Source organism: Humulus lupulus, chromosome 4 (assembly GCF_963169125.1).
Source record: "Humulus lupulus chromosome 4, drHumLupu1.1, whole genome shotgun sequence".
Lineage (NCBI taxonomy): Eukaryota > Viridiplantae > Streptophyta > Magnoliopsida > Rosales > Cannabaceae > Humulus > Humulus lupulus.
In genome coordinates this window covers 161396354-161424276 of record NC_084796.1, presented here as the reverse complement: position 1 = coordinate 161424276, position 27923 = coordinate 161396354, and the positions used below count along the sequence as shown (strand labels likewise).

Below are 27923 nucleotides of genomic sequence, written 5' to 3'. Positions count from 1 at the left end.
CTGCCATAATCATAGCTGCCACTAAAGCATAAGATCATATTGACATAAGTAAGTTCATACAACAGATATTTATGCTGAAAAATCTCCAACTCTCTCAAAGTTCAAGCACTACTTGGACATTGTAATTTTCAGCAGGAAGAATTAAATAAATCTTCTATTAATGGAATGATAAAGTAGCAACTGTGAAGATTATTTAAAGAGAGTTCAAGAGTTAGTTATGTAAGCTAATTCAGTGAGTGACAAAGAACTAGCGCAATAACAAAGTTTTATCGTGACACACAACTACTTATAACAAGACAGATGATAAGAATATTAGGCCTTCTTTGAGGTTTAATTATTCCATAAAAAATAAAAAGAACTAGTTACTAATTAGGCCTATTATTATTGGCTAAATATATGTCCAATAGGATTATAAGAAATGTACTAGGCATACTAAGTAATTATTATATATATTGCCCAGTGTTCTAAGGGGAGAGATATAAAAAAAAAGTTGATTATAAACAAGAGATGCAAGAGAGTAACTTTAATAAAAAGAGAAAATCATATACAAAGTAATAACATGATATGCAAACTCCAACAAACAGTTATAAGAATTCAATATTTAGGTTTTCTCTAAGTGGATCAAAATTGAAAACAACAGCTAAAAAATTCATCTTTTTTTTTTCCAAATAAATTTCATTAAAGTTACAGTTGAGAACTCTAAGTATTGATTTAATCCTGCATAAGACTCCCCATTTCGTATATCACAGTCAACATGACTAGAGTGCAAATATTTAATCAAATATACTTTGTACTTTTCACACTTGTGTTTATTTAGACATCACACGAACAAAGACAGCCAGAAATTTATAGAACATACCAGCAACATGAAAATAATGGGTTCAGCGAGGTTTTCCTGCTTTTCAAGTTTTGACCCATGACCTCTTCGTGAGACCGAGCCATCCACGGCCCTCCGAAAGCTCGAGCCCTCCAACCCCGTCCATAGCCCTATCCGTGAGCTGCATTTGGAGTCTTGATCAAGGTCCTAAAATATGCAAACATAAAAAAAAAGTATATTCATGCACAAGTTTCAATAGAAATGAAAGAATATATATTGTACAATTTTCAATAGAAAGGAAGGTCCAGAAATTTTCAATATATATTGTAAAAGCCTTAGATATGCAAGTCATATTTGCTAGTCACCATGAACATCATATGTAGACCACAATTCAACAAAATAGGTAGAAGTAAAGTTTAAAATTATAAAAATCTGACAAAAAACTTACCAAATCTTCTGCATAGACCCCCACAATAGCATATGGTACTCTTGCTGGGTTTAACATAGGACCCAATATATTAAATACAGTTTTTACTTTCAGCTTTTTCCCGACTGAGCGGACAACCTTCATTGCTGGATGATATGTTGGAGGCATCATAAATCCAATGCCTGCTTCTTTCACATAGCTTGAAACTCCCTGTTATCAGGAGATAAATTTACCATATGATAATTAGTTCAGTTACACTCTTACAAGATGAGAAGCTGTTGCTGACAAAGACATTGACAAATTTATAATTGGTTTAGCATCTTATTAATCTACCAGCTTATTCATCTAAAACATAAATTTACAGCACCAACCTCAAGTTCCAGGTCGATAACTATCCCCAACTCTTCTAATACATCAGCACTTCCACATCGGCCTCTATCTCATCTAGCCTCCTCTTTCATTAGATTTAATTCACAAATCAATCAATACAGAAATAAATCAAAACATATACCCATCATAATCAAATATTGTTCAATATTGTACATTATTAAAAATATATGTCTTAAACACATCATTTATTCCCCTAAAAAGACTATACTTATCTGCATAAAATTATATAAAGCCCAAACAATCTCTTTAAGCTTCACTGGCATAGTTAAAATATTTGAAATATATATGAAATACTCCAATAAATTATTCTATATACTTTCCTTCATAATGGCTAGGTGCCTCAATTTAACATTAAGGAGCAACAAAATAAAAATTAAGATTCATATCATCTTTAGGAATAAAATGTTTAAAAATATTATCTAAAAAATTCCTCTTCAAAGAATCAACTATTTAGGTCATTCCATAATATATACTACCAAATTTAAAACTGAAATAAAAAAAAGGCCTAGAGAACAATAAGCAACAACTACATTAGCCTATAGAAGAATCATTCACTAAATTTCACAATCTTAGTCCATTGAGGCATTTTCACACACACTTGGTTTGCATCACAAAAAAGGAAAGAAAAATATAAAAATAAACACAAAATCCATAATCAAGTAAGAGGTTTCTACAACATTCAAGCACATAAATAAAATAATTGTTACTGTTGAATCAATAACCAAGTAATTGATTAAACACCACACTCAAAAGAAAGCCTTGCATTCTATGAACAAAATATGTAACAACAATTAAAAAATCTTGATAAGGAATATAAGAAAGTCTTTTAGGAAAAGAAAAAAACAATATAAGGAAAGCTAAGAGATATTAGAATAGTGTTATTAAGTAATAGATAATTAATCCATATATGTATAATGTGAACACCTCAGCTTTAGTTGCTGAGAATATGAATATGTGGAAATTTTTACCTGTGCAGCATCAGCTCTAGTTGTCCATCTGCAATGCTGGCTCCCCCAGTGGCACAATCAACTAATACCGATAATTCAGATTTCTTATCCACCATGAAAATTCCAAGATTAAGCTAAAGAAAGTGGAAAGCCAGAGGTTATAGAAGATTATTACTACTATTAGTAGAAATATAAGAGTTCATTTAAGTTAGTAGTTGTTCTTGTTGTTTCAAGAAAATGGTAATACTTGTTAGTATCATATGGAGCAGTGGTTAAGAAAATTTACTGGGTAATAGTTTCCTGTTACAGGTTGAGTAACTGAAAGAGACCAATCTTCTCTATAATCTCGAACCTGAGAAACCATTGTCAGTGATCATATATATCAAGATAGCAAAACCAATAACTTATGTTTATAAGAAATACTTACTCGTTTCAGAAAATCCCTTCCATTCGAATCAGTGTAGAAAACTTTGTTCGTTTCCATATTCGTTGCCAATCACGTGATGACCTCTTTCCCAACACCATCATCTACGGGGATTGGACCAATCTTTCAAAATAAAGAGTTGTCAGAACTACACACACTAAGTCTATATGTCTCATTATTTGTTTGATCTATTTATATATATTTTCTTGGTCTGGTATGTTTGTACTCACTGTGAATTCAACTTCAGCATGTTCTTTGTCCTTGTAAAGCCTGGTAACCTAATATGACATAAACCGAAAAGTTATGGTTACCAAATGAAGGTTTAAAAATGAAATTATATTTTGTGAATGGTCTGATAGTTCCCAAGACCAGAAAATTGCAATCTGATTGTGTTTCATTTTTGTTTGATTCTATTATAAGAGAACAAGTTCTGGTTCTTACATTATGGCCTAAAATGTTAAACCCGAAAATATGCTAATAACCTGATAGATCCATGAATTAAACTCTTGGTGAATCTCATCAACTGAAGCTCCACGAATGACTTTTAGTGGAACCTATAAAATGCATTAAATTATATAATAGATCAGAAGTCAAAACCATTAGAAGCTCTTGGTTAATTTGCTGTTTTCAAAGCTTATTATCATAAATTGGTCTTATAATTTTTTTTATAGAAAATAAATAATAACATATATATACATTGAACTGCAAGAAAGTGCATACTGATCTTGAAACAACAATTGGAGGTGCCCCATTAGGCCAGAAAATATATGCCCCTGAAGCCTGCAAGACAGATCATTTTAAGTACTGAAGGCATCGCTTGGAAAAATTTGGGACTTGAATAACTCAACAACCATAGCACATGAAGTGCTTACCTGAGAATCAGAATCACTAGTGCTTGAACCATACCAGAGATAGCTCTGTTGTATTAGCACATCAACCTTGTAATATATGACAATCAAATGAGCATTATTTTAGCATGCAATTTTTTTTGTCAAGTTAGAGAAAAGACATAAAAAAGTTCCTTACAGATGTAAAATTTACATATAAACTTAAGTTAGCATTCCATTTTTGGTGCCCATTTATGGTTGGCTTGCCTGATTTTATAATATGTAACTACTGGGTTAAGAAATTTTTGCATGGTTACTTTTTGAAATTAAACAACTTACCTCAATTTTAGAACTGTACATCTGTTTTAGTTGTCCTGAGGTAGACGAAAAGGTCAGCTTATAATCTCTAGGCCCAACTTCAATGGTATCATTTTGTGGATTCTTTATCTTGGAGAGTAAATTCCTGTTTACTGCAATAGTTTGGAAAAGAAACCAGAGCAATTAAACAATTAATGCCTCTTTATGCATACTGTATGATATTGTATCTTAATGGTGAGCTTCATAAGAATCAACTATATATTCAATATAATTTGACTAGCAAGTTTGAAATATGACGAATAGAGAAATTTAAAAGATTGAAGCAATTTCAATAAAAATATTGGGTTATAAGAGGCCACAAATACATATACATGAAGAGAAATACTACTCTCTCATGAAATAAATTAAAAATCATAAATGAGAAAAAGATAGATTCATTTACCATTGAAAATAAACTCAAAAATATTAATACAAAACTAATAACCTGAAACAAAAAAGAGGGTTTAAGAAATATATGGAAGGAGAGATTGTTAGTCATTGCTGGGTTTCCAGAGAAATAGAGGACGAGACTGAGAGAGGGGTAGTGTTGGAGAAATGGACGGCCAATGAGCGGAACGTTCAAGAGATGGACAGTAAAAGTGTAGAGGGAGGGATTGATGGGTGGCTACTGTTGGGTTCTTAGTGCCTGGACAAACCAAATAAAATAATCCCCTATCAAATTCCTAAACTTGGTAGAGAAATAATCTTATAATTATCATATTGGAACCAAATAATCTCATTACTGAGTAAACCGACAATCAATGTCTAACACAAAATATGAACCAATCAAACAAAGTTATCCCATCATCACAGTCAAATTACCAAACTTGGTAGAGAAATAGTCTTGAAATCATTAGAAAAGAAAGCAATAGTATATATATGTGTGTGTGTGAATAATGAATATACCTCAAGACTCAAATGGATTTTGGGTTGGTCGATTTGCAAGCCTTACTCTTACAGTCAGGAACATGTTCAAATTTTGAGGCTGGAAGATCCTCAGACAAAGATCCAACATAGAATCTGATGCTATCTGAGCCCTTATCGGTATGAATCTTAGTCACAGAGACCCACAAAAGGAGCATCTTGGCTTCAATTCCAGTCACATCAGAAACTGACCCATAACTCAATTTCCCTATAATCTTCTTATCGTAGTACACATAGCAAGGGCTTCTGAGCTCGACCTCGAAACTATCATCACCTGAGAGAGAGTAAGATTGGAAATCGGGGAGGAGACCCTTTGGGAGACCAAATTTGGGGAGGAGGTCGTGGACGTCTGAGATTGATGATAGGACGGGAGTGAATGGATGGTCAGAGTTCAATATGAGGACCCTGAAGGATGAAGAGAAATGGGTTTGTGAGAAAAGGGTCAAAAGTACCAGGAAGAGAGAGATTGGAGCAATGGTTGACGTAATGAGAAGATTTGCTTTGGCTTGGTCCCTTTGTAGCCTTCTCATATTTCTTTGAATCGTTGTTTACAAGTATTCTAAATGGGATTTATCTTTCCTGGAGGGGAGTGAGAGACCGAGAGAGATGGGTCTCAGAGGAAGATGAAGTATGTAGAGAAAATTAAATAAAATGATAAATAAATCTTTTAAACTTGGCAGAAAAAGAAATGAAAAAGGAAACATATGGCGCCCAAAATTTGAGTGAACCCGCTTATAATTTTAACACATTTAGCATAACACTTTTTCATTACTGTTAGAATTTAATGTTGTGGTAGTCCTATTTTGGTGTAGTGAACAAACCTCTGGTCGGCCATGTTTCATCCTTGGTCAGGCATGAAACATTTTTGGTCTCAACCTTTCTCATTTCTTTAGTCAACACAATGTGTTATCAACTGACACGTGTCTATCCAATTATAAATATTTGGGGATAACTTAGGGTATACTGGTAATTAATTCAACACATGCAATGAGAACATGAATTAAGATATTTGCTTTTAGGTTGACTTGTAAGTTTTTGATGTCGAAAATGGCCAATAAGATAATTTGTTTATCAAAGCTTAAGTAACTTGGCATCTTTTAAAATACCACCAAGTTAAAAGCAAACATTTCTGTGAAATAAAACATTAAGCTCATAAAATTTTAGAGCAATAAGAGTGTGAGTTAGTATAATTAGTAGGAACTTATGAAATGTCTAGAATTTCTAAGAGTTAGAACATTAAGTACTCAAGCGAAAATATAAGGCATATATCAGAGTGACTTTACTATTCACAAAAGACTTATAATGTTTTAAGTCTAGAAAGACTTAGAATTTTCAAGTTAGCAAAGAAAAGTAAAGTCTAAATGCCAACAGCTCGACTGTCCGAGCAAAATATAATAACTACTGCATAGTGAAATAAAATACCACCAAGTTAAAAGCAAACATTCATGTGAAATACCACCAGGTTAAAAGCAAACATTCGTGTGAAATAAAACATTAAGCTCACAAAATTTTAGAGCAATAAGAGTGTGAGTTAGTATAATTAGTAGGAACTTATGAAATATCTAGAATTTCTAAGAGTTAGAACACTAAGTACTCAAGCGAAAATATAAGGCATATATCAGAGTGACTTTACTATTCACAAAAGACTTATAATGTTTTAAGTCTAGAAAGACTTAGAATTTTCAAGTTAGCAAAGAAAAGTAAAGTCTAAATGCCAACAGCACGACTGTACGAGCAAAATATAATAACTACTGCATAGTGAAATAAAAAACCACCAAGTTAAAAGCAAACATTCATGTGAAATACCGCCAGGTTAAAAGCAAACATTCGTGTGAAATAAAACATTAAGCTCACAAAATTTTAGAGCAATAAGAGTGTGAGTTAGTATAATTAGTAGGAACTTATGAAATATCTAGAATTTCTAAGAGTTAGAACACTAAGTACTCAAGCGAAAATATAAGGCATATATAAGAGTGACTTTACTATTCACAAAAGACTTATAATGTTTTAAGTCTAGAAAGACTTAGAATTTTCAAGTTAGCAAAGAAAAGTAAAGTCTAAATGCCAACAGCACGACTGTACGAGCAAAATATAATAACTACTGCATAGTGAAATAAAATACCACCAAGTTAAAAGCAAACATTCTTGTGAAATACCGCTAGGTTAAAAGCAAACATTCGTGTGAAATAAAACATTAAGCTCACAAAATTTTAGAGCAATAAGAGTGTGAGTTAGTATAATTAGTAGGAACTTATGAAATATTTAGAATTTCTAAGAGTTAGAACACTAAGTACTCAAGCGAAAATATAAGGCATATATCAGAGTGACTTTACTATTCACAAAAGACTTATAATGTTTTAAGTCTAGAAAGACTTAGAATTTTCAAGTTAGCAAAGAAAAGTAAAGTCTAAATGCCAACAGCACGACTGTACGAGCAAAATATAATAACTACTGCATAGTGAAATAAAATACCACCAAGTTAAAAGCAAACATTCATGTGAAATACCGCCAGGTTAAAAGCAAACATTCGTGTGAAATAAAACATTAAGCTCACAAAATTTTAGAGCAATAAGAGTGTGAGTTAGTATAATTAGTAGGAACTTATGAAATATCTAGAATTTCTAAGAGTTAGAACACTAAGTACTCAAGCGAAAATATAAGGCATATATCAGAGTGACTTTACTATTCACAAAAGACTTATAATGTTTTAAGTCTAGAAAGACTTAGAATTTTCAAGTTAGCAAAGAAAAGTAAAGTCTAAATGCCAACAGCTCGACTGTACGAGCAAAATATAATAACTACTGCATAGTGAAATAAAATACCACCAAGTTAAAAGCAAACATTCAGGTGAAATACCACCAGGTTAAAAGCAAACATTCGTGTGAAATAAAACATTAAGCTCACAAAATTTTAGAGCAATAAGAGTGTGAGTTAGTATAATTAGTAGGAACTTATGAAATATCTAGAATTTCTAAGAGTTAGAACACTAAGTACTCAAGCGAAAATATAAGGCATATATCAGAGTGACTTTACTATTCACAAAAGACTTATAATGTTTTAAGTCTAGAAAGACTTAGAATTTTCAAGTTAGCAAAGAAAAGTAAAGTCTAAATGCCAACAGCACGACTGTACGAGCAAAATATAATAACTACTGCATAGTGAAATAAAATACCACCAAGTTAAAAGCAAACATTCATGTGAAATACCGCCAGGTTAAAAGCAAACATTCGTGTGAAATAAAACATTAAGCTCACAAAATTTTAGAGCAATAAGAGTGTGAGTTAGTATAATTAGTAGGAACTTATGAAATATCTAGAATTTCTAAGAGTTAGAACACTAAGTACTCAAGCGAAAATATAAGGCATATATAAGAGTGACTTTACTATTCACAAAAGACTTATAATGTTTTAAGTCTAGAAAGACTTAGAATTTTCAAGTTAGCAAAGAAAAGTAAAGTCTAAATGCCAACAGCACGACTGTACGAGCAAAATATAATAACTACTGCATAGTGAAATAAAATACCACCAAGTTAAAAGCAAACATTCTTGTGAAATACCGCTAGGTTAAAAGCAAACATTCGTGTGAAATAAAACATTAAGCTCACAAAATTTTAGAGCAATATGAGTGTGAGTTAGTATAATTAGTAGGAACTTATGAAATATTTAGAATTTCTAAGAGTTAGAACACTAAGTACTCAAGCGAAAATATAAGGCATATATCAGAGTGACTTTACTATTCACAAAAGACTTATAATGTTTTAAGTCTAGAAAGACTTAGAATTTTCAAGTTAGCAAAGAAAAGTAAAGTCTAAATGCCAACAGCACGACTGTACGAGCAAAATATAATAACTACTGCATAGTGAAATAAAATACCACCAAGTTAAAAGCAAACATTCATGTGAAATACCGCCAGGTTAAAAGCAAACATTCGTGTGAAATAAAACATTAAGCTCACAAAATTTTAGAGCAATAAGAGTGTGAGTTAGTATAATTAGTAGGAACTTATGAAATATCTAGAATTTCTAAGAGTTAGAACACTAAGTACTCAAGCGAAAATATAAGGCATATATAAGAGTGACTTTACTATTCACAAAAGACTTATAATGTTTTAAGTCTAGAAAGACTTAGAATTTTCAAGTTAGCAAAGAAAAGTAAAGTCTAAATGCCAACAGCTCGACTGTACGAGCAAAATATAATAACTACTGCATAGTGAAATAAAATACCACCAAGTTAAAAGCAAACATTCATGTGAAATACCACCAGGTTAAAAGCAAACATTCGTGTGAAATAAAACATTAAGCTCACAAAATTTTAGAGCAATAAGAGTGTGAGTTAGTATAATTAGTAGGAACTTATGAAATATCTAGAATTTCTAAGAGTTAGAACACTAAGTACTCAAGCGAAAATATAAGGCATATATCAGAGTGACTTTACTATTCACAAAAGACTTATAATGTTTTAAGTCTAGAAAGACTTAGAATTTTCAAGTTAGCAAAGAAAAGTAAAGTCTAAATGCCAACAGCACGACTGTACGAGCAAAATATAATAACTACTGCATAGTGAAATAAAATACCACCAAGTTAAAAGCAAACATTCATGTGAAATACCGCCAGGTTAAAAGCAAACATTCGTGTGAAATAAAACATTAAGCTCACAAAATTTTAGAGCAATAAGAGTGTGAGTTAGTATAATTAGTAGGAACTTATGAAATATCTAGAATTTCTAAGAGTTAGAACACTAAGTACTCAAGCGAAAATATAAGGCATATATAAGAGTGACTTTACTATTCACAAAAGACTTATAATGTTTTAAGTCTAGAAAGACTTAGAATTTTCAAGTTAGCAAAGAAAAGTAAAGTCTAAATGCCAACAGCACGACTGTACGAGCAAAATATAATAACTACTGCATAGTGAAATAAAATACCACCAAGTTAAAAGCAAACATTCTTGTGAAATACCGCTAGGTTAAAAGCAAACATTCGTGTGAAATAAAACATTAAGCTCACAAAATTTTAGAGCAATAAGAGTGTGAGTTAGTATAATTAGTAGGAACTTATGAAATATTTAGAATTTCTAAGAGTTAGAACACTAAGTACTCAAGCGAAAATATAAGGCATATATCAGAGTGACTTTACTATTCACAAAAGACTTATAATGTTTTAAGTCTAGAAAGACTTAGAATTTTCAAGTTAGCAAAGAAAAGTAAAGTCTAAATGCCAACAGCACGACTGTACGAGCAAAATATAATAACTACTGCATAGTGAAATAAAATACCACCAAGTTAAAAGCAAACATTCATGTGAAATACCGCCAGGTTAAAAGCAAACATTCGTGTGAAATAAAACATTAAGCTCACAAAATTTTAGAGCAATAAGAGTGTGAGTTAGTATAATTAGTAGGAACTTATGAAATATCTAGAATTTCTAAGAGTTAGAACACTAAGTACTCAAGCGAAAATATAAGGCATATATCAGAGTGACTTTACTATTCACAAAAGACTTATAATGTTTTAAGTCTAGAAAGACTTAGAATTTTCAAGTTAGCAAAGAAAAGTAAAGTCTAAATGCCAACAGCTCGACTGTACGAGCAAAATATAATAACTACTGCATAGTGAAATAAAATACCACCAAGTTAAAAGCAAACATTCATGTGAAATACCACCAGGTTAAAAGCAAACATTCGTGTGAAATAAAACATTAAGCTCACAAAATTTTAGAGCAATAAGAGTGTGAGTTAGTATAATTCGTAGGAACTTATGAAATATCTAGAATTTCTAAGAGTTAGAACACTAAGTACTCAAGCGAAAATATAAGGCATATATCAGAGTGACTTTACTATTCACAAAAGACTTATAATGTTTTAAGTCTAGAAAGACTTAGAATTTTCAAGTTAGCAAAGAAAAGTAAAGTCTAAATGCCAACAGCACGACTGTACGAGCAAAATATAATAACTACTGCATAGTGAAATAAAATACCACCAAGTTAAAAGCAAACATTCATGTGAAATACCGCCAGGTTAAAAGCAAACATTCGTGTGAAATAAAACATTAAGCTCACAAAATTTTAGAGCAATAAGACTGTGAGTTAGTATAATTAGTAGGAACTTATGAAATATCTAGAATTTCTAAGAGTTAGAACACTAAGTACTCAAGCGAAAATATAAGGCATATATAAGAGTGACTTTACTATTCACAAAAGACTTATATTGTTTTAAGTCTAGAAAGACTTAGAATTTTCAAGTTAGCAAAGAAAAGTAAAGTCTAAATGCCAACAGCACGACTGTACGAGCAAAATATAATAACTACTGCATAGTGAAATAAAATACCACCAAGTTAAAAGCAAACATTCTTGTGAAATACCGCTAGGTTAAAAGCAAACATTCGTGTGAAATAAAACATTAAGCTCACAAAATTTTAGAGCAATAAGAGTGTGAGTTAGTATAATTAGTAGGAACTTATGAAATATTTAGAATTTCTAAGAGTTAGAACACTAAGTACTCAAGCGAAAATATAAGGCATATATCAGAGTGACTTTACTATTCACAAAAGACTTATAATGTTTTAAGTCTAGAAAGACTTAGAATTTTCAAGTTAGCAAAGAAAAGTAAAGTCTAAATGCCAACAGCACGACTGTACGAGCAAAATATAATAACTACTGCATAGTGAAATAAAATACCACCAAGTTAAAAGCAAACATTCATGTGAAATACCGCCAGGTTAAAAGCAAACATTCGTGTGAAATAAAACATTAAGCTCACAAAATTTTAGAGCAATAAGAGTGTGAGTTAGTATAATTAGTAGGAACTTATGAAATATTTAGAATTTCTAAGAGTTAGAACACTAAGTACTCAAGCGAAAATATAAGGCATATATCAGAGTGACTTTACTATTCACAAAAGACTTATAATGTTTTAAGTCTAGAAAGACTTAGAATTTTCAAGTTAGCAAAGAAAAGTAAAGTCTAAATGCCAACAGCACGACTGTACGAGCAAAATATAATAACTACTGCATAGTGAAATAAAATACCACCAAGTTAAAAGCAAACATTCATGTGAAATACCGCCAGGTTAAAAGCAAACATTCGTGTGAAATAAAACATTAAGCTCACAAAATTTTAGAGCAATAAGAGTGTGAGTTAGTATAATTAGTAGGAACTTATGAAATATCTAGAATTTCTAAGAGTTAGAACACTAAGTACTCAAGCGAAAATATAAGGCATATATCAGAGTGACTTTACTATTCACAAAAGACTTATAATGTTTTAAGTCTAGAAAGACTTAGAATTTTCAAGTTAGCAAAGAAAAGTAAAGTCTAAATGCCAACAGCACGACTGTACGAGCAAAATATAATAACTACTGCATAGTGAAATAAAATACCACCAAGTTAAAAGCAAACATTCATGTGAAATACCGCCAGGTTAAAAGCAAACATTCGTGTGAAATAAAACATTAAGCTCACAAAATTTTAGAGCAATAAGAGTGTGAGTTAGTATAATTAGTAGGAACTTATGAAATATTTAGAATTTCTAAGAGTTAGAACACTAAGTACTCAAGCGAAAATATAAGGCATATATCAGAGTGACTTTACTATTCACAAAAGACTTATAATGTTTTAAGTCTAGAAAGACTTAGAATTTTCAAGTTAGCAAAGAAAAGTAAAGTCTAAATGCCAACAGCACGACTGTACGAGCAAAATATAATAACTACTGCATAGTGAAATAAAATACCACCAAGTTAAAAGCAAACATTCATGTGAAATACCGCCAGGTTAAAAGCAAACATTCGTGTGAAATAAAACATTAAGCTCACAAAATTTTAGAGCAATAAGAGTGTGAGTTAGTATAATTAGTAGGAACTTATGAAATATCTAGAATTTCTAAGAGTTAGAACACTAAGTACTCAAGCGAAAATATAAGGCATATATAAGAGTGACGTTACTATTCACAAAAGGCTTATAATGTTTTAAGTCTAGAAAGACTTAGAATTTTCAAGTTAGCAAAGAAAAGTAAAGTCTAAATGCCAACAGCTCGACTGTACGAGAAAAATATAATAACTACTGCATAGTGAAATAAAATACCACCAAGTTAAAAGCAAACATTCATGTGAAATACCTCCAGGTTAAAAGCAAACATTCGTGTGAAATAAAACATTAAGCTCACAAAATTTTAGAGCAATAAGAGTGTGAGTTAGTATAATTAGTAGGAACTTATGAAATATCTAGAATTTCTAAGAGTTAGAACACTATGTACTCAAGCGAAAATATAAGGCATATATAAGAGTGACTTTACTATTCACAAAAGACTTATAATGTTTTAAGTCTAGAAAGACTTAGAATTTTCAAGTTAGCAAAGAAAAGTAAAGTCTAAATGCCAACAGCACGACTGTACGAGCAAAATATAATAACTACTGCATAGTGAAATAAAATACCACCAAGTTAAAAGCAAACATTCTTGTGAAATACCGCTAGGTTAAAAGCAAACATTCGTGTGAAATAAAACATTAAGCTCACAAAATTTTAGAGCAATAAGAGTGTGAGTTAGTATAATTAGTAGGAACTTATGAAATATCTAGAATTTCTAAGAGTTAGAACACTATGTACTCAAGCGAAAATATAAGGCATATATAAGAGTGACTTTACTATTCACAAAAGACTTATAATGTTTTAAGTCTAGAAAGACTTAGAATTTTCAAGTTAGCAAAGAAAAGTAAAGTCTAAATGCCAACAGCACGACTGTACGAGCAAAATATAATAACTACTGCATAGTGAAATAAAATACCACCAAGTTAAAAGCAAACATTCATGTGAAATACCGCCAGGTTAAAAGCAAACATTCGTGTGAAATAAAACATTAAGCTCACAAAATTTTAGAGCAATAAGAGTGTGAGTTAGTATAATTAGTAGGAACTTATGAAATATCTAGAATTTCTAAGAGTTAGAACACTATGTACTCAAGCGAAAATATAAGGCATATATAAGAGTGACTTTACTATTCACAAAAGACTTATAATGTTTTAAGTCTAGAAAGACTTAGAATTTTCAAGTTAGCAAAGAAAAGTAAAGTCTAAATGCCAACAGCACGACTGTACGAGCAAAATATAATAACTACTGCATAGTGAAATAAAATACCACCAAGTTAAAAGCAAACATTCTTGTGAAATACCGCTAGGTTAAAAGCAAACATTCGTGTGAAATAAAACATTAAGCTCACAAAATTTTAGAGCAATAAGAGTGTGAGTTAGTATAATTAGTAGGAACTTATGAAATATTTAGAATTTCTAAGAGTTAGAACACTAAGTACTCAAGCGAAAATATAAGGCATATATCAGAGTGACTTTACTATTCACAAAAGACTTATAATGTTTTAAGTCTAGAAAGACTTAGAATTTTCAAGTTAGCAAAGAAAAGTAAAGTCTAAATGCCAACAGCACGACTGTACGAGCAAAATATAATAACTACTGCATAGTGAAATAAAATACCACCAAGTTAAAAGCAAACATTCATGTGAAATACCGCCAGGTTAAAAGCAAACATTCGTGTGAAATAAAACATTAAGCTCACAAAATTTTAGAGCAATAAGAGTGTGAGTTAGTATAATTAGTAGGAACTTATGAAATATCTAGAATTTCTAAGAGTTAGAACACTAAGTACTCAAGCGAAAATATAAGGCATATATCAGAGTGACTTTACTATTCACAAAAGACTTATAATGTTTTAAGTCTAGAAAGACTTAGAATTTTCAAGTTAGCAAAGAAAAGTAAAGTCTAAATGCCAACAGCTCGACTGTACGAGCAAAATATAATAACTACTGCATAGTGAAATAAAATACCACCAAGTTAAAAGCAAACATTCAGGTGAAATACCACCAGGTTAAAAGCAAACATTCGTGTGAAATAAAACATTAAGCTCACAAAATTTTAGAGCAATAAGAGTGTGAGTTAGTATAATTAGTAGGAACTTATGAAATATCTAGAATTTCTAAGAGTTAGAACACTAAGTACTCAAGCGAAAATATAAGGCATATATCAGAGTGACTTTACTATTCACAAAAGACTTATAATGTTTTAAGTCTAGAAAGACTTAGAATTTTCAAGTTAGCAAAGAAAAGTAAAGTCTAAATGCCAACAGCACGACTGTACGAGCAAAATATAATAACTACTGCATAGTGAAATAAAATACCACCAAATTAAAAGCAAACATTCATGTGAAATACCGCCAGGTTAAAAGCAAACATTCGTGTGAAATAAAACATTAAGCTCACAAAATTTTAGAGCAATAAGAGTGTGAGTTAGTATAATTAGTAGGAACTTATGAAATATCTAGAATTTCTTAGAGTTAGAACACTAAGTACTCAAGCGAAAATATAAGGCATATATAAGAGTGACTTTACTATTCACAAAAGACTTATAATGTTTTAAGTCTAGAAAGACTTAGAATTTTCAAGTTAGCAAAGAAAAGTAAAGTCTAAATGCCAACAGCACGACTGTACGAGCAAAATATAATAACTACTGCATAGTGAAATAAAATACCACCAAGTTAAAAGCAAACATTCATGTGAAATACCGCCAGGTTAAAAGCAAACATTCGTGTGAAATAAAACATTAAGCTCACAAAATTTTAGAGCAATAAGAGTGTGAGTTAGTATAATTAGTAGGAACTTATGAAATATCTAGAATTTCTAAGAGTTAGAACACTAAGTACTCAAGCGAAAATATAAGGCATATATAAGAGTGACTTTACTATTCACAAAAGACTTATAATGTTTTAAGTCTAGAAAGACTTAGAATTTTCAAGTTAGCAAAGAAAAGTAAAGTCTAAATGCCAACAGCACGACTGTACGAGCAAAATATAATAACTACTGCATAGTGAAATAAAATACCACCAAGTTAAAAGCAAACATTCAGGTGAAATACCACCAGGTTAAAAGCAAACATTCGTGTGAAATAAAACATTAAGCTCACAAAATTTTAGAGCAATAAGAGTGTGAGTTAGTATAATTAGTAGGAACTTATGAAATATCTAGAATTTCTAAGAGTTAGAACACTATGTACTCAAGCGAAAATATAAGGCATATATAAGAGTGACTTTACTATTCACAAAAGACTTATAATGTTTTAAGTCTAGAAAGACTTAGAATTTTCAAGTTAGCAAAGAAAAGTAAAGTCTAAATGCCAACAGCTCGACTGTACGAGAAAAATATAATAACTACTGCATAGTGAAATAAAATACCACCAAGTTAAAAGCAAACATTCATGTGAAATACCTCCAGGTTAAAAGCAAACATTCGTGTGAAATAAAACATTAAGCTCACAAAATTTTAGAGCAATAAGAGTGTGAGTTAGTATAATTAGTAGGAACTTATGAAATATCTAGAATTTCTAAGAGTTAGAACACTATGTACTCAAGCGAAAATATAAGGCATATATAAGAGTGACTTTACTATTCACAAAAGACTTATAATGTTTTAAGTCTAGAAAGACTTAGAATTTTCAAGTTAGCAAAGAAAAGTAAAGTCTAAATGCCAACAGCACGACTGTACGAGCAAAATATAATAACTACTGCATAGTGAAATAAAATACCACCAAGTTAAAAGCAAACATTCTTGTGAAATACCGCTAGGTTAAAAGCAAACATTCGTGTGAAATAAAACATTAAGCTCACAAAATTTTAGAGCAATAAGAGTGTGAGTTAGTATAATTAGTAGGAACTTATGAAATATCTAGAATTTCTAAGAGTTAGAACACTATGTACTCAAGCGAAAATATAAGGCATATATAAGAGTGACTTTACTATTCACAAAAGACTTATAATGTTTTAAGTCTAGAAAGACTTAGAATTTTCAAGTTAGCAAAGAAAAGTAAAGTCTAAATGCCAACAGCACGACTGTACGAGCAAAATATAATAACTACTGCATAGTGAAATAAAATACCACCAAGTTAAAAGCAAACATTCATGTGAAATACCGCCAGGTTAAAAGCAAACATTCGTGTGAAATAAAACATTAAGCTCACAAAATTTTAGAGCAATAAGAGTGTGAGTTAGTATAATTAGTAGGAACTTATGAAATATCTAGAATTTCTAAGAGTTAGAACACTATGTACTCAAGCGAAAATATAAGGCATATATAAGAGTGACTTTACTATTCACAAAAGACTTATAATGTTTTAAGTCTAGAAAGACTTAGAATTTTCAAGTTAGCAAAGAAAAGTAAAGTCTAAATGCCAACAGCACGACTGTACGAGCAAAATATAATAACTACTGCATAGTGAAATAAAATACCACCAAGTTAAAAGCAAACATTCTTGTGAAATACCGCTAGGTTAAAAGCAAACATTCGTGTGAAATAAAACATTAAGCTCACAAAATTTTAGAGCAATAAGAGTGTGAGTTAGTATAATTAGTAGGAACTTATGAAATATTTAGAATTTCTAAGAGTTAGAACACTAAGTACTCAAGCGAAAATATAAGGCATATATCAGAGTGACTTTACTATTCACAAAAGACTTATAATGTTTTAAGTCTAGAAAGACTTAGAATTTTCAAGTTAGCAAAGAAAAGTAAAGTCTAAATGCCAACAGCACGACTGTACGAGCAAAATATAATAACTACTGCATAGTGAAATAAAATACCACCAAGTTAAAAGCAAACATTCATGTGAAATACCGCCAGGTTAAAAGCAAACATTCGTGTGAAATAAAACATTAAGCTCACAAAATTTTAGAGCAATAAGAGTGTGAGTTAGTATAATTAGTAGGAACTTATGAAATATCTAGAATTTCTAAGAGTTAGAACACTAAGTACTCAAGCGAAAATATAAGGCATATATCAGAGTGACTTTACTATTCACAAAAGACTTATAATGTTTTAAGTCTAGAAAGACTTAGAATTTTCAAGTTAGCAAAGAAAAGTAAAGTCTAAATGCCAACAGCTCGACTGTACGAGCAAAATATAATAACTACTGCATAGTGAAATAAAATACCACCAAGTTAAAAGCAAACATTCAGGTGAAATACCACCAGGTTAAAAGCAAACATTCGTGTGAAATAAAACATTAAGCTCACAAAATTTTAGAGCAATAAGAGTGTGAGTTAGTATAATTAGTAGGAACTTATGAAATATCTAGAATTTCTAAGAGTTAGAACACTAAGTACTCAAGCGAAAATATAAGGCATATATCAGAGTGACTTTACTATTCACAAAAGACTTATAATGTTTTAAGTCTAGAAAGACTTAGAATTTTCAAGTTAGCAAAGAAAAGTAAAGTCTAAATGCCAACAGCACGACTGTACGAGCAAAATATAATAACTACTGCATAGTGAAATAAAATACCACCAAATTAAAAGCAAACATTCATGTGAAATACCGCCAGGTTAAAAGCAAACATTCGTGTGAAATAAAACATTAAGCTCACAAAATTTTAGAGCAATAAGAGTGTGAGTTAGTATAATTAGTAGGAACTTATGAAATATCTAGAATTTCTTAGAGTTAGAACACTAAGTACTCAAGCGAAAATATAAGGCATATATAAGAGTGACTTTACTATTCACAAAAGACTTATAATGTTTTAAGTCTAGAAAGACTTAGAATTTTCAAGTTAGCAAAGAAAAGTAAAGTCTAAATGCCAACAGCACGACTGTACGAGCAAAATATAATAACTACTGCATAGTGAAATAAAATACCACCAAGTTAAAAGCAAACATTCATGTGAAATACCGCCAGGTTAAAAGCAAACATTCGTGTGAAATAAAACATTAAGCTCACAAAATTTTAGAGCAATAAGAGTGTGAGTTAGTATAATTAGTAGGAACTTATGAAATATCTAGAATTTCTAAGAGTTAGAACACTAAGTACTCAAGCGAAAATATAAGGCATATATAAGAGTGACTTTACTATTCACAAAAGACTTATAATGTTTTAAGTCTAGAAAGACTTAGAATTTTCAAGTTAGCAAAGAAAAGTAAAGTCTAAATGCCAACAGCACGACTGTACGAGCAAAATATAATAACTACTGCATAGTGAAATAAAATACCACCAAGTTAAAAGCAAACATTCTTGTGAAATACCGCTAGGTTAAAAGCAAACATTCGTGTGAAATAAAACATTAAGCTCACAAAATTTTAGAGCAATATGAGTGTGAGTTAGTATAATTAGTAGGAACTTATGAAATATTTAGAATTTCTAAGAGTTAGAACACTAAGTACTCAAGCGAAAATATAAGGCATATATCAGAGTGACTTTACTATTCACAAAAGACTTATAATGTTTTAAGTCTAGAAAGACTTAGAATTTTCAAGTTAGCAAAGAAAAGTAAAGTCTAAATGCCAACAGCACGACTGTACGAGCAAAATATAATAACTACTGCATAGTGAAATAAAATACCACCAAGTTAAAAGCAAACATTCATGTGAAATACCGCCAGGTTAAAAGCAAACATTCGTGTGAAATAAAACATTAAGCTCACAAAATTTTAGAGCAATAAGAGTGTGAGTTAGTATAATTAGTAGGAACTTATGAAATATCTAGAATTTCTAAGAGTTAGAACACTAAGTACTCAAGCGAAAATATAAGGCATATATAAGAGTGACGTTACTATTCACAAAAGACTTATAATGTTTTAAGTCTAGAAAGACTTAGAATTTTCAAGTTAGCAAAGAAAAGTAAAGTCTAAATGCCAACAGCTCGACTGTACGAGAAAAATATAATAACTACTGCATAGTGAAATAAAATACCACCAAGTTAAAAGCAAACATTCATGTGAAATACCTCCAGGTTAAAAGCAAACATTCGTGTGAAATAAAACATTAAGCTCACAAAATTTTAGAGCAATAAGAGTGTGAGTTAGTATAATTAGTAGGAACTTATGAAATATCTAGAATTTCTAAGAGTTAGAACACTAAGTACTCAAGCGAAAATATAAGGCATATATCAGAGTGACTTTACTATTCACAAAAGACTTATAATGTTTTAAGTCTAGAAAGACTTAGAATTTTCAAGTTAGCAAAGAAAAGTAAAGTCTAAATGCCAACAGCACGACTGTACGAGCAAAATATAATAACTACTGCATAGTGAAATAAAATACCACCAAGTTAAAAGCAAACATTCATGTGAAATACCGCCAGGTTAAAAGCAAACATTCGTGTGAAATAAAACATTAAGCTCACAAAATTTTAGAGCAATAAGAGTGTGAGTTAGTATAATTAGTAGGAACTTATGAAATATCTAGAATTTCTAAGAGTTAGAACACTAAGTACTCAAGCGAAAATATAAGGCATATATCAGAGTGACTTTACTATTCACAAAAGACTTATAATGTTTTAAGTCTAGAAAGACTTAGAATTTTCAAGTTAGCAAAGAAAAGTAAAGTTTAAATGCCAACAGCACGACTGTACGAGCAAAATATAATAACTACTGCATAGTGAAATAAAATACCACCAAGTTAAAAGCAAACATTCATGTGAAATACCGCCAGGTTAAAAGCAAACATTCCTGTGAAATAAAACATTAAGCTCACAAAATTTTAGAGCAATAAGAGTGTGAGTTAGTATAATTAGTAGGAACTTATGAAATATTTAGAATTTCTAAGAGTTAGAACACTAAGTACTCAAGCGAAAATATAAGGCATATATCAGAGTGACTTTACTATTCACAAAAGACTTATAATGTTTTAAGTCTAGAAAGACTTAGAATTTTCAAGTTAGCAAAGAAAAGTAAAGTCTAAATGCCAACAGCACGACTGTACGAGCAAAATATAATAACTACTGCATAGTGAAATAAAATACCACCAAGTTAAAAGCAAACATTCATGTGAAATACCGCCAGGTTAAAAGCAAACATTCGTGTGAAATAAAACATTAAGCTCACAAAATTTTAGAGCAATAAGAGTGTGAGTTAGTATAATTAGTAGGAACTTATGAAATATCTAGAATTTCTAAGAGTTAGAACACTATGTACTCAAGCGAAAATATAAGGCATATATAAGAGTGACTTTACTATTCACAAAAGACTTATAATGTTTTAAGTCTAGAAAGACTTAGAATTTTCAAGTTAGCAAAGAAAAGTAAAGTCTAAATGCCAACAGCACGACTGTACGAGCAAAATATAATAACTACTGCATAGTGAAATAAAATACCACCAAGTTAAAAGCAAACATTCTTGTGAAATACCGCTAGGTTAAAAGCAAACATTCGTGTGAAATAAAACATTAAGCTCACAAAATTTTAGAGCAATAAGAGTGTGAGTTAGTATAATTAGTAGGAACTTATGAAATATTTAGAATTTCTAAGAGTTAGAACACTAAGTACTCAAGCGAAAATATAAGGCATATATCAGAGTGACTTTACTATTCACAAAAGACTTATAATGTTTTAAGTCTAGAAAGACTTAGAATTTTCAAGTTAGCAAAGAAAAGTAAAGTCTAAATGCCAACAGCACGACTGTACGAGCAAAATATAATAACTACTGCATAGTGAAATAAAATACCACCAAGTTAAAAGCAAACATTCATGTGAAATACCGCCAGGTTAAAAGCAAACATTCGTGTGAAATAAAACATTAAGCTCACAAAATTTTAGAGCAATAAGAGTGTGAGTTAGTATAATTAGTAGGAACTTATGAAATATCTAGAATTTCTAAGAGTTAGAACACTAAGTACTCAAGCGAAAATATAAGGCATATATAAGAGTGACTTTACTATTCACAAAAGACTTATAATGTTTTAAGTCTAGAAAGACTTAGAATTTTCAAGTTAGCAAAGAAAAGTAAAGTCTAAATGCCAACAGCACGACTGTACGAGCAAAATATAATAACTACTGCATAGTGAAATAAAATACCACCAAGTTAAAAGCAAACATTCATGTGAAATACCGCCAGGTTAAAAGCAAACATTCGTGTGAAATAAAACATTAAGCTCACAAAATTTTAGAGCAATAAGAGTGTGAGTTAGTATAATTAGTAGGAACTTATGAAATATCTAGAATTTCTAAGAGTTAGAACACTAAGTACTCAAGCGAAAATATAAGGCATATATAAGAGTGACTTTACTATTCACAAAAGACTTATAATGTTTTAAGTCTAGAAAGACTTAGAATTTTCAAGTTAGCAAAGAAAAGTAAAGTCTAAATGCCAACAGCACGACTGTACGAGCAAAATATAATAACTACTGCATAGTGAAATAAAATACCACCAAGTTAAAAGCAAACATTCTTGTGAAATACCGCTAGGTTAAAAGCAAACATTCGTGTGAAATAAAACATTAAGCTCACAAAATTTTAGAGCAATATGAGTGTGAGTTAGTATAATTAGTAGGAACTTATGAAATATTTAGAATTTCTAAGAGTTAGAACACTAAGTACTCAAGCGAAAATATAAGGCATATATCAGAGTGACTTTACTATTCACAAAAGACTTATAATGTTTTAAGTCTAGAAAGACTTAGAATTTTCAAGTTAGCAAAGAAAAGTAAAGTCTAAATGCCAACAGCACGACTGTACGAGCAAAATATAATAACTACTGCATAGTGAAATAAAATACCACCAAGTTAAAAGCAAACATTCATGTGAAATACCGCCAGGTTAAAAGCAAACATTCGTGTGAAATAAAACATTAAGCTCACAAAATTTTAGAGCAATAAGAGTGTGAGTTAGTATAATTAGTAGGAACTTATGAAATATCTAGAATTTCTAAGAGTTAGAACACTAAGTACTCAAGCGAAAATATAAGGCATATATAAGAGTGACGTTACTATTCACAAAAGACTTATAATGTTTTAAGTCTAGAAAGACTTAGAATTTTCAAGTTAGCAAAGAAAAGTAAAGTCTAAATGCCAACAGCTCGACTGTACGAGAAAAATATAATAACTACTGCATAGTGAAATAAAATACCACCAAGTTAAAAGCAAACATTCATGTGAAATACCTCCAGGTTAAAAGCAAACATTCGTGTGAAATAAAACATTAAGCTCACAAAATTTTAGAGCAATAAGAGTGTGAGTTAGTATAATTTGTAGGAACTTATGAAATATCTAGAATTTCTAAGAGTTAGAACACTAAGTACTCAAGCGAAAATATAAGGCATATATCAGAGTGACTTTACTATTCACAAAAGACTTATAATGTTTTAAGTCTAGAAAGACTTAGAATTTTCAAGTTAGCAAAGAAAAGTAAAGTCTAAATGCCAACAGCACGACTGTACGAGCAAAATATAATAACTACTGCATAGTGAAATAAAATACCACCAAGTTAAAAGCAAACATTCATGTGAAATACCGCCAGGTTAAAAGCAAACATTCGTGTGAAATAAAACATTAAGCTCACAAAATTTTAGAGCAATAAGAGTGTGAGTTAGTATAATTAGTAGGAACTTATGAAATATCTAGAATTTCTAAGAGTTAGAACACTAAGTACTCAAGCGAAAATATAAGGCATATATCAGAGTGACTTTACTATTCACAAAAGACTTATAATGTTTTAAGTCTAGAAAGACTTAGAATTTTCAAGTTAGCAAAGAAAAGTAAAGTCTAAATGCCAACAGCACGACTGTACGAGCAAAATATAATAACTACTGCATAGTGAAATAAAATACCACCAAGTTAAAAGCAAACATTCATGTGAAATACCGCCAGGTTAAAAGCAAACATTCCTGTGAAATAAAACATTAAGCTCACAAAATTTTAGAGCAATAAGAGTGTGAGTTAGTATAATTAGTAGGAACTTATGAAATATTTAGAATTTCTAAGAGTTAGAACACTAAGTACTCAAGCGAAAATATAAGGCATATATCAGAGTGACTTTACTATTCACAAAAGACTTATAATGTTTTAAGTCTAGAAAGACTTAGAATTTTCAAGTTAGCAAAGAAAAGTAAAGTCTAAATGCCAACAGCACGACTGTACGAGCAAAATATAATAACTACTGCATAGTGAAATAAAATACCACCAAGTTAAAAGCAAACATTCATGTGAAATACCGCCAGGTTAAAAGCAAACATTCGTGTGAAATAAAACATTAAGCTCACAAAATTTTAGAGCAATAAGAGTGTGAGTTAGTATAATTAGTAGGAACTTATGAAATATCTAGAATTTCTAAGAGTTAGAACACTATGTACTCAAGCGAAAATATAAGGCATATATAAGAGTGACTTTACTATTCACAAAAGACTTATAATGTTTTAAGTCTAGAAAGACTTAGAATTTTCAAGTTAGCAAAGAAAAGTAAAGTCTAAATGCCAACAGCACGACTGTACGAGCAAAATATAATAACTACTGCATAGTGAAATAAAATACCACCAAGTTAAAAGCAAACATTCTTGTGAAATACCGCTAGGTTAAAAGCAAACATTCGTGTGAAATAAAACATTAAGCTCACAAAATTTTAGAGCAATAAGAGTGTGAGTTAGTATAATTAGTAGGAACTTATGAAATATTTAGAATTTCTAAGAGTTAGAACACTAAGTACTCAAGCGAAAATATAAGGCATATATCAGAGTGACTTTACTATTCACAAAAGACTTATAATGTTGTAAGTCTAGAAAGACTTAGAATTTTCAAGTCAGCAAAGAAAAGTAAAGTCTAAATGCCAACAGCACGACTGTACGAGCAAAATATAATAACTACTGCATAGTGAAATAAAATACCACCAAGTTAAAAGCAAACATTCATGTGAAATACCGCCAGGTTAAAAGCAAACATTCGTGTGAAATAAAACATTAAGCTCACAAAATTTTAGAGCAATAAGAGTGTGAGTTAGTATAATTAGTAGGAACTTATGAAATATCTAGAATTTCTAAGAGTTAGAACACTAAGTACTCAAGCGAAAATATAAGGCATATATCAGAGTGACTTTACTATTCACAAAAGACTTATAATGTTTTAAGTCTAGAAAGACTTAGAATTTTCAAGTTAGCAAAGAAAAGTAAAGTCTAAATGCCAACAGCTCGACTGTACGAGCAAAATATAATAACTACTGCATAGTGAAATAAAATACCACCAAGTTAAAAGCAAACATTCAGGTGAAATACCACCAGGTTAAAAGCAAACATTCGTGTGAAATAAAACATTAAGCTCACAAAATTTTAGAGCAATAAGAGTGTGAGTTAGTATAATTAGTAGGAACTTATGAAATATCTAGAATTTCTAAGAGTTAGAACACTAAGTACTCAAGCGAAAATATAAGGCATATATCAGAGTGACTTTACTATTCACAAAAGACTTATAATGTTTTAAGTCTAGAAAGACTTAGAATTTTCAAGTTAGCAAAGAAAAGTAAAGTCTAAATGCCAACAGCACGACTGTACAAGCAAAATATAATAACTACTGCATAGTGAAATAAAATACCACCAAGTTAAAAGCAAACATTCATGTGAAATACCGCCAGGTTAAAAGCAAACATTCGTGTGAAATAAAACATTAAGCTCACAAAATTTTAGAGCAATAAGAGTGTGAGTTAGTATAATTAGTAGGAACTTATGAAATATCTAGAATTTCTAAGAGTTAGAACACTAAGTACTCAAGCGAAAATATAAGGCATATATAAGAGTGACTTTACTATTCACAAAAGACTTATAATGTTTTAAGTCTAGAAAGACTTAGAATTTTCAAGTTAGCAAAGAAAAGTAAAGTCTAAATGCCAACAGCACGACTGTACGAGCAAAATATAATAACTACTGCATAGTGAAATAAAATACCACCAAGTTAAAAGCAAACATTCATGTGAAATACCGCCAGGTTAAAAGCAAACATTCGTGTGAAATAAAACATTAAGCTCACAAAATTTTAGAGCAATAAGAGTGTGAGTTATTATAATTAGTAGGAACTTATGAAATATCTAGAATTTCTAAGAGTTAGAACACTAAGTACTCAAGCGAAAATATAAGGCATATATCAGAGTGACTTTACTATTCACAAAAGACTTATAATGTTTTAAGTCTAGAAAGACTTAGAATTTTCAAGTTAGCAAAGAAAAGTAAAGTCTAAATGCCAACAGCACGACTGTACGAGCAAAATATAATAACTACTGCATAGTGAAATAAAATACCACCAAGTTAAAAGCAAACATTCATGTGAAATACCGCCAGGTTAAAAGCAAACATTCGTGTGAAATAAAACATTAAGCTCACAAAATTTTAGAGCAATAAGAGTGTGAGTTAGTATAATTAGTAGGAACTTATGAAATATCTAGAATTTCTAAGAGTTAGAACACTAAGTACTCAAGCGAAAATATAAGGCATATATAAGAGTGACTTTACTATTCACAAAAGACTTATAATGTTTTAAGTCTAGAAAGACTTAGAATTTTCAAGTTAGCAAAGAAAAGTAAAGTCTAAATGCCAACAGCTCGACTGTACGAGCAAAATATAATAACTACTGCATAGTGAAATAAAATACCACCAAGTTAAAAGCAAACATTCATGTGAAATACCACCAGGTTAAAAGCAAACATTCGTGTGAAATAAAACATTAAGCTCACAAAATTTTAGAGCAATAAGAGTGTGAGTTAGTATAATTAGTAGGAACTTATGAAATATCTAGAATTTCTAAGAGTTAGAACACTAAGTACTCAAGCGAAAATATAAGGCATATATCAGAGTGACTTTACTATTCACAAAAGACTTATAATGTTTTAAGTCTAGAAAGACTTAGAATTTTCAAGTTAGCAAAGAAAAGTAAAGTCTAAATGCCAACAGCACGACTGTACGAGCAAAATATAATAACTACTGCATAGTGAAATAAAATACCACCAAGTTAAAAGCAAACATTCATGTGAAATACCGCCAGGTTAAAAGCAAACATTCGTGTGAAATAAAACATTAAGCTCACAAAATTTTAGAGCAATAAGAGTGTGAGTTAGTATAATTAGTAGGAACTTATGAAATATCTAGAATTTCTAAGAGTTAGAACACTAAGTACTCAAGCGAAAATATAAGGCATATATAAGAGTGACTTTACTATTCACAAAAGACTTATAATGTTTTAAGTCTAGAAAGACTTAGAATTTTCAAGTTAGCAAAGAAAAGTAAAGTCTAAATGCCAACAGCTCGACTGTACGAGCAAAATATAATAACTACTGCATAGTGAAATAAAATACCACCAAGTTAAAAGCAAACATTCATGTGAAATACCACCAGGTTAAAAGCAAACATTCGTGTGAAATAAAACATTAAGCTCACAAAATTTTAGAGCAATAAGAGTGTGAGTTAGTATAATTAGTAGGAACTTATGAAATATCTAGAATTTCTAAGAGTTAGAACACTAAGTACTCAAGGGAAAATATAAGGCATATATCAGAGTGACTTTACTATTCACAAAAGACTTATAATGTTTTAAGTCTAGAAAGACTTAGAATTTTCAAGTTAGCAAAGAAAAGTAAAGTCTAAATGCCAACAGCTCGACTGTACGAGCAAAATATAATAACTACTGCATAGTGAAATAAAATACCCCCAAGTTAAAAGCAAACATTCATGTGAAATACCACCAGGTTAAAAGCGAACATTCGTGTGAAATAAAACATTAAGCTCATAAAATTTTAGAGCAATAAGAGTGTGAGTTAGTATAATTAGTAGGAACTTATGAAATATCTAGAATTTCTAAGAGTTAGAACACTAAGTACTCAAGCGAAAATATAAGGCATATATAAGAGTGACGTTACTATTCACAAAAGACTTATAATGTTTTAAGTCTAGAAAGACTTAGAATTTTCAAGTTAGCAAAGAAAAGTAAAGTCTAAATGCCAACAGCTCGACTGTACGAGAAAAATATAATAACTACTGCATAGTGAAATAAAATACCACCAAGTTAAAAGCAAACATTCATGTGAAATACCTCC

The 27923-nt window shown here is 30.6% G+C and overlaps 1 protein-coding gene across 1 annotated transcript; it reads right to left on the bottom strand.

Annotated features, from left to right (window-relative positions):
• Positions 1–5101: 5101 nt before the first annotated feature.
• On the bottom strand, positions 5102–5923 carry LOC133829246 (uncharacterized). Its single transcript, XM_062259085.1, has one exon. The coding sequence runs from the start codon at positions 5641–5643 to the stop codon at positions 5104–5106; it is 540 nt and encodes a 179-aa protein (XP_062115069.1). The 5' UTR covers positions 5644–5923; the 3' UTR covers positions 5102–5103.
• Between the last annotated feature and the right edge of the window lie 22000 nt (positions 5924–27923).

Bases quoted from the DNA above. Each gene is read 5' to 3' on its own strand.
- LOC133829246 (XM_062259085.1), bottom strand. From the start codon at position 5,643: ATGAGAAGGCTACAAAGGGACCAAGCCAAAGCAAATCTTCTCATTACG.